The sequence below is a fragment of the Arachis stenosperma genome, chromosome 2 (genome assembly GCF_014773155.1).
Source record: "Arachis stenosperma cultivar V10309 chromosome 2, arast.V10309.gnm1.PFL2, whole genome shotgun sequence".
In the NCBI taxonomy this organism is placed as follows: Eukaryota; Viridiplantae; Streptophyta; class Magnoliopsida; order Fabales; family Fabaceae; genus Arachis; species Arachis stenosperma.
In genome coordinates, this window is record NC_080378.1 from 94,701,515 (window position 1) to 94,716,178 (window position 14,664).

Below are 14,664 nucleotides of genomic sequence, written 5' to 3' on the forward strand. Positions count from 1 at the left end.
CTCAATGCTAAGATTGTAATCTTTTTCCAAGTTTGAACACTGCAAAATCCAAACATAAGAAATATACCATTTTTATTATAACAGAATCAACTCAATACAAAATTTATAAGAACCTCATCATTGTGAAGGGTTTATCTCCCTATCACTTCCATATCTATTGATTTTCACAACTGAAAATTCAGATTTTGTGTTTACAGAGAAGCTAGTATACCTCGTGAATCAATAACAAAAAAGCTAATATAGCTTAGACGACGTGAGGTAAGGCATCGACAGACCAACGGTGTGAGGCAGGGCGGCGAAAGCGGGACAAGGCGGGGCATGGGCAATAACAGGACGACGCGAAGCAGGGGAGCACGCAGTGGAGACAGGTTGGGGAAGCAAGTAAGCAACCAACGAGCAAGGAGAGGGAGAAGAGGACTCGGAGAATTGATTTTTCTGGATATGTTAGGTTAAACAAGAACAATGAGTTAGGGTAAAGAACAAGAACAAACACAGATAACAGATTTGTTTAAAATTAGAATTATTTTTAAGGTTAATTGATTTTTCTTTTTCTTTTTAAAAATAATTTGATGATTTGAATTTTATTTTAGTTGTTATTGGAAAAGGGTATTTTTGTGATAAAAATAAAAAGAATTATTTAGTCATTTAACAAAAATATTTAAAAAGATATATTTGTTTTTTTAGAACTATTAATGAAAACATTTTTGTATATGCAGTAATATAATATTTTTTTAAAAATAAATAAAAAATAAATATTGATGTAGATAAATATATCCACATGGCAAATTTTTATTTGTCCACTTTTTATCTCGTACCGATACCTATAAATTAGTAATCGTAGCGTAGTAATCACCAAAAATTATATTTATTTTAAAAAAGTTTTATCTGTTTATCATTATAAAATTATATATTCATATATCTCCAACAAATTTTTATATTTGCTTGACATTTTTTTTTAAAATTGTATATTTGCCTTAAAAAAATGGTGTTTAGTGTCATAATATTTCCATACTTAGCGCAAAAAAAAAAAAGCAAAAGATCAAAAGAAGGAAAAAAAAACATAAATGAAAAAAGAGAAATGGCGACAGAAAAAAAGGAAATGAAGACGGCGACATAGAAAAAAAGAAAGATGCGAAACACGTAGAACAGAACTTGGTTAAATTTAAGAGCAATGTTAGGGAGACAGCAACTTTTGTGATTATTAGCCATCAACTAGCCATCAATGATAATTTGATGGTGTGAGATTGGTGTGAGATTTCATCTAATGGCTCACATGTCTCTGCTGGTTACATGCTGGCCAAAATTCAATAGAATTGCTGGCCCCTAGACTTTCCCTAAATTTAATTACTTTCACTTAAACACAACATTTCTGTTATCCTAAGACATAAAACACTGGTTAAAAAACCGCTACTATTAGGCAAATGACAATATTTTCAACACAATCAAATCATTATATTTAGTTTTTAAGATACTTATTTATATAATCAATATAAAAAATAATTATTTTTGTTGATATAATATAACACACAGTTAAATACACGTATACAATTCTGAATCAAAATTAAATTTTATTTTTAAATCCAATGAAATGTTGTGGCAACTAATCTCAATAACAAAAACACCTGGCATTATAAACATGCAGCGTATCATTGCCTTCTATCACATATCATCGAGTAAGCTAGCTTCACCCTCAGCCAGAAAAAAATATTGAACTTCTGGGTTTTCTTTTTTAATTTTTTGAAAAAAGAAGAAAAGGTATAAAGGTCCAAGTTGTTATCACATGTGAAGTTTCTCGATTTCTAGATATTTCCTATGACAGTGATGGGTGGTTGAGTAGTGATAATTTGGGTGTTTTTTCTCCCTTCAAACTGATTTTGTTAAATCTTATTTGAGTAATAATTTGCTAAGTAAATAAATTGTTATATATTTATGTATATTTATATATATTATTTTATAATTTTTTAATAAAGTGATCAACTATTAAAATAATTAAATTTTTTAGGGCAAAATAATAATTATTTTAGCAGCATTATCAAATTTTACATGAATATAAAAAATTTATTATCAACGTATTTTTTTAATTTTATTCATATTTTGATTATTAATATAAATCTAGTTAGATTATATTAGTTGTAAAACAACACCTAATTTTTATCTCCTTCATATAACGTAGTGCTAAAATAAAGTGTTAAATCTGTAGCATGAAAGAAATTAACAAGAAAAATATGGAACTGAGTTTGAGTTGTAAATATAGAATCCAGTACAGATGATTAATAATAAATTATTACTAACTTGCATTAAGACGGGGAATATGGATGAAATACCATGTTATGAAACATATATAAGACGACTTTAGGAAACTTAATAGAAGTGAACTAAAATTAGGAGCTCGAATCCCCAAGGTTTCAGTTAGAGAAAAAAAAATTAAGGTTAGTTTGAATAGATTTATAAGTAATTTTTTTAATTTTTAATTTATGAAAAGTTATAATATTAATATTTGATATAATTTTTAAAATTAATTTAAATACTTATAAAAAAATTAAAAAAAAATTTATAATACAAAATCTTTTATCATTCTCTTTTTAAAATATGTATATATTTATGACTAAAAAATCAAATATAAAATAATTTATTTATAAGATATTTTTAAAATAAATTTTTATATTTTGAACTTATTTTTTAAAAAAATTTAATTAAGTTGTTTATCCAAACTAACCTTAATGCCATGAGCAGTAGATCAAATATATCAACTTTTGAAATTTTTTTACGTCTAAGTTTTTAAGAAATAATAAACTAAGTGATAATAAACAATTTGTCATAAGTGCTACCATATCTCACTTTTTTATTTTAAATATTGGGGAGAAGATGGTGTATTATCACGTTATGGGGTGTCTATGGTGCTTCACCAAATTGTGACGGCTAAGCTGAAGAAATCGGACGGACCGATTTCACCACGGAAATCCGACAGTCTGATTTAGGGGCTGGGAAGGAACACAAATCGAACGGTCCGATTTGTGCCCCTTAGCCAGGTGTCACGCATGCAAGTATGGTCCCGCACCCCTTGTAACTAGAGTTTCGTGATTGCTGAACTCCCCTCCCTCATTCTTTCACTTTCAGCAACCCACCAAAGTTTCTTCTTCTTCAACCCCTCTCTAACCCCACAGCAGCTTTTCCATGGCCTCCATTGATAACATTTAAAATAAAAAAAAATTACACCACTCTCTAACAATGCCTAGAAGAAGAAGAAGAATAAAAGATGTTAATCATCCGGAGCTTCACATTGCAAATTATCTTGATCATCCTAACTATGTAAGTTTTTATTGTAAAAAATTTTATTTTAAGTAAAATAATAATAATTATTAAGTTAGAGATTAATAAATTATTATGATGATAATGTTAGAAATTAGTGTAGTAGTAGTGTCTGAGTATTTTAATATGATTAGTTAAATTTTAAGAATTAGTAATGTTAGAGTATAATGATGCAGAGATTAGAGATTAGTGTAATAAGATTATTTAGAAGAAAGGATTATGATGCATTATAATAAAATAATAAATTAATTATTGTTGTTAGCAAAATAATTAAATTAATGATAATAATAATACTGTTATTAAAAATGGAGATATAATAAATAAAATAATTAATATTAATTATTATTACTAAATTTATTAGAATAATAATAATAATAATAATAATAATAATAATAATAATAATAATAATAAGTCATACCGATGGTTTTATTATTTTTATTAGGATACGGCCCTAATAGAATAGAATAGATAGATACCAATGTGTGATAATAAATCGCTCAGTTAGCATTAATTGTTAGTAATAAATAAATTTTTGTAATAATAATATTTATTTATGATTAAACGTTCCTAGGATAGTAAAATAATTATTATGATTTAAGTATTATTAAATTAATTATTTTTGTTATAAGTAAAACATAAATATTTAATAAAGGATTAATGATTGATTTATTGTTGTATGTATATTGTTAGAACATAATTGAATAGTTACTTGAATGTTAGTATATAATATGATAGTTATCTATTTAACAGTATTGTTATTATTATTATTTTTATTGGTTGTGGTTGTGGATACGTTTTACTGGTTATTTGGTAATGAAAGTTTGATTTGATTAATTTAATTTGATAATTAATTAAAATTATGTTTTTGTTTAGGGTTCTCGAATGTTGCAATGTGACCACTACATGCTGCCGGATCGATACAATCCAATAGTGGAGGGGTATTTACGGGACACCGGCTTTTATCATGTTTCACAGATTGGAGTTGTCCAATGTCAGTCGGCATTGATTAATGCTCTGGTCGAGAGATGGCGCCCTGAGACACATACTTTTCACTTTCCGGTTGGTGAGTGTGCCGTGACACTAGAGGATGTGGCGCTAACTCTTGGTCTTCCGACAAATGGTTTGCCAGTTACGGGACCGACACAGAGCAGTTATGAGGCTTTAGAGGCTGAATGCTTGGATCAGTTTGGTGTTGCACCTATGAAGACAGTCTGCAGGGGAAGTTTCATTAAGTTGGTTTGGTTTCGAGCATTGAAAAATCGATTAGTGTTGGTTGATGAGGTCCAGATTCATAGGTACGTGAAGTGCCATATAATGTTATTGTTTGGGACCGTTATGTTTGGAGATAAGTCTGCAGCAGGAGTGCACTGGAAGTTTCTGCCGTTACTCCGTAACATTGGCGGGATCATACAGTTCAGTTGGGGATCGGCCTGCCTGGCACACCTGTATAGATCGTTGTGTAGAGCAACTCGTGTCGACTGTAAGGAGATTGATGGTCCGCTGACACTGTTGCTTGCCTGGGCATGGATCCGTCTACCATTCATTGCGCCGATTCCAAGCAATCCTCAAATCTTTCCTTTGCAAATAGGTCAATTTAATTACTAGACGCTTTGAAATAGTGTATTTTACCTTGTATTGATAAATGTAAGTTAACGAATCGCTTGATGTCAGGTGGCAGAACTGGGAACGTGAGAATCGGCCATACAGATATCGTACCCTTGATCACTATAGGAGAGATCTGGATCTTCTGCAAGAAGGACAGGTTTGTTGTAATAAATAAGTAGTTTTTTTCGTTTACTCGTGTTATTATTCTGTGTGTAATCGTCGGTTACTTGTATAATGTGTGTAGTTTGTTTGGGAGCCTTATACAATTGGAAGGACCGATTCGGACGTGATTCCTCCTGACATCCGTCAGCATTCTGCTATTTGGAGTGCCAGAGTTCCACTTATATCTTTTGAATGTATTGAGTGGCATGCATCTGATAGACTGAGGAGGCAATTTGGTTTGGCTCAGGGGGTTCCTGATCAGGAGCAAGACCTAGGTGAAGCACACGGCGAAGTTCTGACAGGTCCGAAGAATCAAGATTGGTCTGGAACCCACTTATTCTGGGTTATGCATTGGATGAACCGGTATAGCCATGTTCTTGTTGAGCACACGGTGCCGTCACATCATCAGGCAGATATCTACTTGCAATGGTACCGAGGTACATATGGTGACCACCTGCATCTGTCACAGATTGACCCTGAAGAGAATCAGCACGGTGATCCTATGCATGATCAGGAGAATCAACAAGAACACCCACCGCAACCACCACCGCCCCCCTCACAAACACAGGCATAAGAAGCGCCTGAGCAGTTTACTCCATACATTCCTGACACGCATTCTGCGGATTACTTGACTCCACCAGTATATCAGCAGTACTGGAGTGTCCCGCACCAAGAAACAGGTGAACAGGGTTCGTTTACCCAGCTACTTGATTTCATGGCTCCTGTGCCAAGTTACTCACATCCAGCTTACGGATCCATTCCCAGCGACCAGATGGCCCAACCGAGTGGGATTGCTCCAGGTAGACTGTCATTGGATACGAGACCTCGATAGCTCACTTCTTCTGGTACCTCCGGAGGTAGACTTTTTGTTGACTCTAGTATGAGTGATGATGCCTGGAGGGGTATCACACAGAGCAAAATTGAACGTCGTGTTCCGATGAATCTCATTTTAAAGAGCTACCAGCCAGGTGATGAGGCCAATGATGACTTTCTGGTTGACCATCCTAGTGGGGATGAGGTTGCAGATGAGGATGACGATGAGGATGAGGACGACGATGAGGATGAGGCGGATGGTGAGGATGATGATGATGGGGGTGATGGTCCGGACGATGGTACAGCGCCTACTGAAGGTAAAAACAGTTTGTTGGATATATTGGTTTGATTTTGATCAGATTAGTCGGTTATGGAATTAATTGTGTTGATAACAATTTGTTGATTATTATTATTAGAGTTGATTATTGATAATTTGAGTTGATTATTGAATTAGTTGTTTGTTGAATTATTTGGTTATTTATTATTTGAATTATTTGGTTATTTATTATTTTACTTGATTAGTTGGTTATTGAATGTTTTCACAGGTACAAGCACTAGCGATAAAGGAAAAGGATACAACCTTAGAACTGACCCCCCTCGTCGAAGCGCTAGTCGGTATACCCCATCTGCTTTTAAAAAGGTTGCGAAGAAATGCAAGAAATTAATCAAAGATGTAAGATGGGCGATGAGAAAATGATGTTGGACCTACTTATGTACCCTGTGTTGGAGTTATTTATTTAGAATGTATTTCACTTATTTATGTATCATGTGTTGGACTTATTTACTTAGAATGTATTTGACTTATTTATGTATCATGTGTTGGACTTATTTACTTAGAATGTAATTGACTTATTTATGGAAATGGTTGAGAACAGGTTTGAGAAATATTTGGTTGGGACCCGAAAAGGGTGGCGAAGTCCGAGAATTAGAGGAGATGCTGCCGAAATTTTATAGAATTAAAAGTTTTGTTCGTAGTAAATGTTTAAAAAGTCATACAATAACGTAGTACAATAACGTCACATATGAAAGTCATACAATATATAAAAAGTTCAAATTCATGCACTAAATCGAGTGACCGATATGGCCGGAGCTCTATTGGGTGCTCGCACCCAGATTATTTTCACCACCACGTTGACGACATCTACTACGGTTGTGGCCCTCGGCCCCGCATTGCTTACATCTCCTAGGACGACGCAACATCCGAGTGTCCATCTCATTCAAGAAACGAGTCATCCTTGGCCGACCTTTGGATACCCGTCTAAGGAATGGATTACCAACGAATCGAGGTCCATGATAAACAGGCCATGTTGTTGGATTCCCAAGTGGCTTAAACCGAGCCCTGTATACTCGTCGAACCTGGTCCATATTGTAAACATCATGTACATACAGTTGCCAATCCAGACGTTGGTTTGCACAACAAGCAAACACATGTCGACACGGAAGCCGGTCAACTTGGAACTCACCACAGTCACACCGTTGTTGACGGAGATCCACTGCATACTCCACACCACTAGGACACTCACGCACTTCGAATACCTCATTCTGTCGGTCAAAGCAACTAACTTGAATGTTACCAGCTGCCCGCTGATTTGCATGCAGTTTGGAGGTTACAAGCTCAGAGAACACATGTCCTGCATTAATTCTAGCTTCAGCCTCAGCTCTTTTCCGGGTGAACAATTCATTAAGCCTGTAAAACGTTGCCTTCACAAGTGCAGTGATTGAAAGATTGCGAGCCCCTTTCAGTACCGAATTGATGCATTCTACAAGATTGGTTGTCATATGACCCCATCGATATCCCCCATCAAATGCTAAAGCATACTGCTCACGCGGTATACGATCCAACCAGTTGGTATAAGCCTCCCCCCGCTCATGTAAATGCTGATAACGCGTCTCATACTCGCGAATTGTTCGTGAGTAACCTGTCAATTAAAAAGTGACCCACCATAAAAAACCTCATCATAATAACTGAGTTAAGGAGTAAATGTAATCGTAACTATCATACCTATGTTGACGATAAGCTTCTGCAGATACGAAGCCTTGAATTTTCTCAGAAAGTTGGACTCTATATGTCTGATGCAAAACATATGAAAAGCTCTGGGAGGAGACCAAGCTCCGTTACTTCGATCAATAGCAGACCTAATGGAATCGTGTCGATCGGATATAAGGCCCACACTATCATGTCTCACAACATGCTGTCGCAAGTTACTAAGAAAAAAGTGCCAGGCCTCAGATGTCTCTCCCTCAACTATCGCAAATGCAATCGGCACGATGTTGTTGTTGCCATCCTGTGAGACTGCAACCAACAAACAACACTTGTATTTTCCATACAAATGAGTTCCGTCTACCTGCACTATTGGCTTGCAATGTCTGAAGGCTCTAATACAAGGGTAATAACTCCAGAAGACTCGGTGAAGTACATGAATATTAGGAACCAAGTCATCTCCCTGATACGCAGGCATTGTTTGGAAATGAACAACTGTGGATGGCTCCTTGTGACACATAGCCTCAAACATATCGGCAAGGCTTCGTACGAAGCTTCCCATCCTCCGAAAATTGACTCCACTTCCTTTTGCTTTGCCAACCATGCTTTGCGATAACTAATGGTGTAGTTAAACATTGACTGTACTTCCGTAATCACTGATTTCACCCTTATAGACGGGTCAACTTCTACCAATGGCTTTATTGCTTCTGCAACTGTGTTGGAATCCAGCTTCGAATGATCTTGAGAAATGGTGGCCCTAGTACAGGTGTGACTACCATTGTACCTCTTTATCTCCCAACAGAACTTTCTGGACTTCTTGCTCACCCTGATAAGCCAATCACATCTTGCACCATACTGGGTGCATTTAGCATAGAATGTCGTGGGTTTTGACTCATGCACCCGATAATCTACACCTCTGCGGATTGTATAATCTTTCATCGCCTTAATTACTGCCTCCCTAGAACTGAATTCCATTCCCACAGTAAATTCACCATCCGGCAGAAGGGGAAGCTCTGCTGCAATCACATCACAAATATTACAGTTGTCAGCAATAATAATCTAATAATTAAATGCCCTGACCTGTCAGGTCGAACCACCTGGTCTGGTCAAACCGGATCGATCGAACCGGTCGGTCCAAATGAATCGATCAGTTCAGTCGAATCGGCCGGTCCGGTCGAACCAGTCGGTCCAAACAAACTGAATGACTTTGTCGAACCGGCCAGTCCGATCAAATTGATCCGGTCCGGTCAAACCGGCCTGTCAGGTCAAACCACCCGGTCTGGTCAAATTGGATCGGTCGAACCGGTCGGTCCAAACGAACTGGTCGGCTCGGTCAAACTGGCTAGTCCAAACGAACTGGAAGGCATTGGTCGAACAGGCCGGTCCGATCGAACTGATCCGGTCCTATCAAACCGGCCAGTCAGGTAGACCTGTCCGGTCTGGTCAAATCTGTTCGGTCAAACCGACCGGTTCGCATTCCGATCTTCTTTTTTCAACAGGGACGTAAAATAGTACATTTCTCAGCCTACATGTACACTTCATAATTCAACGTTAAAGAATTACTAATTACATGCTATATTTTGCTAATTACCATTGTCTTAACAATTTCTCCTAAACTAATAACCCATGTACAAATCATACTTTCAGAAATCTTAATTTAAGTTAATGGCGCACGTGCATTTGCATATTGAGGAAACTCTGGTGCATGCATGGCCTCCAAATCCAACGACCGCATAAAATTTGGCTCCGCAAACGGCTGTTGATTTGCTAGTGCATTTGCCACATCCGCCACATCTGCCACCATAGCCTCGTCAGCTTGATCTTCGTCTACACCCGGATCAACGACCACGTAGTTACTTTCGAACTCTTCTTCACTATCACTGTTGTAATCTTCCAATTCAATATTTCGGTCTGCTGTAAATTGCTCGAACTCGATATATAGTTCGATAAATGATACTCGCGACTGACTTCCGAGATACACTGAAAATATTTCTTGCATGCTCACTTCGTCTGTCACGTATTTCGTTTGAAATTGCACGAACCCACCAAAGACAGATATAGGATATCTGTACAGAATACATGATACAATCCTTGTTGTTTGAGAATCTATCTTCTCACAAATGATACCTTTTAATTCTTCAAATGACAGTGTGAATGGAATAATAATATCTAACGGATTTTCACACACAAATTTCACTCCTTCTGATGTTTGTAATAAAATTTGACCATGATAATACACTTTTAATCTTACTCTATCATCCATGATAATAGAGAAGAAGAGATCTACAAAAAAAGAAGAAAAAGAGATCTACAGAGAAAAATTTTGAGAGTTGGCGAAGAAGAAGAATGAAATGGGCTGCTCAGCTTGAGTAGGTAAATCTATATATATATATGACACTCAAATCGGACCGTCCGACCGCATGCATGATCATTCGATATTTTTAGAACAAACAAATCGGACGGTCCGATTACGAAACAGCCCGCCAAAAATTTTTTAAACCCAGAAATTGGTGGGTCCGATTTGGGTTATTTTTTGAATTCCTCCCTTAAATCGTATGGTCCAATTTCATTGTACCAAGCAACACTTCACACAAATCGGACGGTTCGATTTGTGTCCCCTCACCCTTACAAGAAATCGGACCGTCCGATTTCCGTCCGTCAGCTAAACGCCGTCACACTCTTGTTAAACACCTATGAACTCCATAAACCAGCGTTACACCAAACTAACCATCATATGCAAATAAATTAGCCACCACATCTCCAGCTGAACCTGAGGGAAAAAAAAACATTGGAAGAAGAGAACTTAGTATATGGTTAAGATAAATGGTAAGAATCATCAAAAGAAAGAAATGGAAAGAATTGAGTTGAGGATCTGACTGCTGATCAATCTCAACCAGAAGAGAACATGGCTAGTGAGACCCGCAACCAAATCCTATAGAGATATGATGGTGGAAAATGGTTTTGGAAACTTAAATCCCTATGAGATAGCACAGCTTGTTCTGAAGAATACTTGTTAGAAGATGCTACCATCGATTTTCAAAAGGTACAACAGCCTCCCTTCAATCCTAATCCAGTGATTGACATTTCGTTAGAAGAGTATGAAGATTGGTATAAACCATCGAAATTATCTTTTATTGTGAAACTGTTTGGCAAGATTTAGACCATTGGGTTCAAAGGAGATGGGATAAAAAAGAATCGATTAGTGTATGGATCTAGCAGAAAATTTCTTCATAAGTCAAGAGGATTACGATTATGCTCTCTTTGAAGGTTAGAATCAGAGATTCAAAGAGTAGCAGTATGGGTGCGTATTCCAAACTTGCCAGTAGAGTTGTACAATAAGTACTTCCATTGGAAAGTTAGAAAAACCCTTGGCTCCATCCACTCAAGGGGTAAATTTGTATGTATCTGCATAAAATCATTCCCTATTTTACAACCTTTGGAAAAGAGTTTCACATAGAATATGAAGGTTTGCATATGATTTGTTTCAAATGTGAAAAATATGGTCATAAAGTAGACAACTGTAGAGAAAAATCACTAGCAACCACCGTGAGTGGAGTCATTGCGATGGAAGAAGGTTTCCAGACCAGCCCTATGTTGGGTAAAAAAGGAAAGGAGATCAGCCAAATAAAAAAGTTAACAATCAGGGGGCATATTCGAGGGAGTAGAATGGGATAAGCATAATAAGGCAAGTATATTCTTTGTTCTAGCCGAGGAAAATAAGAAAAAAGATAATGCTCTGAAAACTAATAATTCCAACAGGCCTGTCCAATCTATGAAAAAGGAGAAGAAAAAATAGCAACAATATACCAAGAATGAAAACAGCTCCAACAGTCAGAAAAATCAGCAAAAAATAAAGAATAATAATCCAAGACATCTGTCATTAGTAAAAAAAATCATGAAAAATTCACCCAAGACCACCTGGTTAAGACTTCTAACAACAATGTTCAGACCATTTCAGAGGTACAGAATCCTACTCAAACCACCCAGAACAACAAGAAAGAATCAGAATATTGGAGACGATTCTCCAGGTTAAATAACGTGTTAGCAAAAAATAACATGATCCTTGCTTACCCTTCGCCGAGCTAATATTATGGGAGGAGGAGGTATGGTTTGTGAAAACATTGGAGAAGCAAGCAACCTCCCGGACTCAAGCGCTCTCAACAGGGATGAAGTTATGATAGACCAGCTTAATGAGCAGAGAGAGTTATGGAGGAAGGCTCCTTTCCAGAGCACCAGCTAATGGAAGCTTAATTAACATGGTTTTTTCAGGTACTTATATATTTTTTTATGATGAATATAATTGCTTGAAATTATATAGGAACTTCTTCTATGGGTTTTTTCATTATGATCAAAGATATATCTTATAATTTTAAGGTTAATTTCTGTATTTAATGGAGACTCATGTTTCAGGTACTAAGGCGGAAGCTATCATTAGAAGGCTAGGCTTCGATTCATTGGTCGGTTCAGCCCATCAAGATTGATAAACAATTTATTCATATCAAAGTTAGTGATTGCCAAAATGAGAGTTGGTGGCTAACGGCTCTTTATGGCAGCCCCAAGTTGAGAATATTGCAACCACTTTATCGGGTCCTTGGTGTCTAGGAGGAGATTTTAATTCCATTACCTCCCTTAAAAATATTGGAGGACATAATAATTTATCACAAGATACCAACCATGTTATAAGGCATGGCAAATTGTGGAATTAATGACTTGGGTTTCTCTGAGCCACCTTTTACCTGGTAGAGGGTACCATTAAACGCAGGCTCCATAGATTTCTATGCAATCTAGAGTTCGTTAATTATTTCACTATTATTTCTAAAATGAAGTCACTCCACCTTTCAATTCTTCTTCATTTTAACTTGACAGCTATAGGAGATCAAAAAGACCTTTTATATTTTTGGCTCCTTGATTTTACATAAAGAATATAATAATATGGTTAAAGAGAGATGGAATAGAGAAGCTGATTTGCTAAATAACATTAAGTACTTCATGAACAATGCCAAGCATTGGAATACCCATACTTTTGGATATATTTTTAGAAAAAAGTTGAGAAGATTGAAAGGAATTAATACAATTTCTTCTTTTATCCCTAATTCTTTTCTAGAAAAACTCCAAAAGGATCTTTAGAAAGAGTATGAGAGCATTATCATTTAGGAAGAGAGCTACTGGCAATAGATGTCAAGGTGTAACTTTGTTAATTTTCGTAATAAGAATTCAAAATATTTTTATATATACACAATTGATTTTTTTTCTTTTCAAAAAATAAATACATATAATTTAAGCATTTAACGTATGAATATTTACCTAATTTTTCAAAATTTTCAATGAAAATTTAAAATACTCAACTTTTTTAATTAATGTTCCAAAATTCTCTCCCACACTTAGATAATACATATTCACTAGCCTAAACTAATAAAAGATATAAATTAAGGACATTTATTATTTTTTTGCTTAGAAATAGTAATGTGTTGAAATTAAGAACCAAAAGGGATAAAAAAAAGGTTTAAAGTTGGCTAACAATAGTATATGAAAGGGTAAGGCTATTTAGGTAAGTGAGCTTATATAAAGAATGACTTCAATCATGTAAATGTATATATACACTAAATATTGGATATAAAGAATTAAACAAATCAAATATCACAATTATAGAGAGAGAATAACATAAAAGAATAAAGATAGTGGTTAATATGATGCAACCACACATTGAAGTTCAAATCTCACAATGTTGTGTGTTCTAATTCTAATTTATGTTCTACAGAGTTTTTTTTTTTTCAAACAAGTTCAATACAATTTTTTTAACTCAAATCAATGGAATGTCCTATAAAAAAATGTCTTGAAAATTAATTATTTTAACTAAACTTATTATATGTATATGTATAGTGTGATTGGATGAAAATCAAAATTTCTAAGCTCTTTCTCCTATTCTCTATCAATCCAAATCATCACCTGTGTATAGGAAATTAAACTAGGTTTTACTATCCATATCATCCAATCACAACTAACAATTAAAAGCTAAAAATATATATGTACAAACCAAATTAAAAAAAGAAAAATATACAAAACTAGAATAAGATATTTAAAATATATACAAACCAAAATAAGAAAAATGCAATGATTAAAAGTAAACTAGCATGGATAACTAAAATATATACAAACCAAAATATGTCAAAACTAGAATAAATATTTAAAATATACACAAACTATAAATAAAAAGAACAATAAATTATAAGGTACTCAAAATAGCAGAATATATACACAAATATCCAAAAAGCATGATAAAAATTAAAATAGAAGTATTTGAAAAAAAATTGTCACCCAACAGCCGTTGCTCGACCTCCCCACACTTAAAATAAGTATGGTCTTCCGTGGGCTTTTTTACGTAAATACGCATGGAGATAACTTTAATTCCCAAAATGCGCATAAATGAAAATGTTTCTGCAAATGCGCACCCCCAACTCGCAAGGAGCAACCACGAAATGGAAATGGTATACACATCAAGGAGGGTGTCCACGAAATGGGATCATGGCACTGACACAAACCATTTCGTTTCTGGCACAAAGGAAATGGAGCATGTCAAGCTTGGTGTCCACGAATTGGACCATTACACGCATGGCAAGCACGAAATGGGGGACTTCACCGATGGCACACACGAAATGGACCAAATCAAGTGTGTCATCCACGAGTTGGGCATTTCATGGGAGGCACACATGAAATGGCCATCCTCAAGTGTGACAGGCACGAAATGGGAGAGCAGTCAAAGCAACAAGTCTCAGTGTTGCAGTTCCCGTACGAGC

The 14,664-nt window shown here is 35.6% G+C and overlaps 1 protein-coding gene across 1 annotated transcript; it reads right to left on the reverse strand.

Annotated features, from left to right (window-relative positions):
• Positions 1 to 6,981: 6,981 nt before the first annotated feature.
• Positions 6,982 to 10,133, reverse strand: LOC130963184 (uncharacterized). The gene is made up of 4 exons (XM_057889334.1): positions 9,545 to 10,133; positions 8,401 to 8,886; positions 7,892 to 8,182; positions 6,982 to 7,808 (listed from the first exon to the last, which is right to left on the reverse strand). Exons 1-4 carry the CDS (start codon positions 10,131 to 10,133, stop codon positions 6,982 to 6,984), a joined length of 2,193 nt encoding a protein of 730 aa, XP_057745317.1.
• Between the last annotated feature and the right edge of the window lie 4,531 nt (positions 10,134 to 14,664).

Coding starts and splice junctions, on each gene's coding strand:
- LOC130963184 (XM_057889334.1), bottom strand. CDS start 10,133: ATGGATGATAGAGTAAGATTAAAAGTGTATTATCATGGTCAAATTTTA. Junction 8,183..8,400: donor GTACGAAGCCTTGCCGATAT/GTTTGAGGCTAT, acceptor TGTTGGTTGCAG/TCTCACAGGATGGCAACAAC. Junction 7,809..7,891: donor GAAGCTTATCGTCAACATAG/GTATGATAGTTA, acceptor TTTAATTGACAG/GTTACTCACGAACAATTCGC.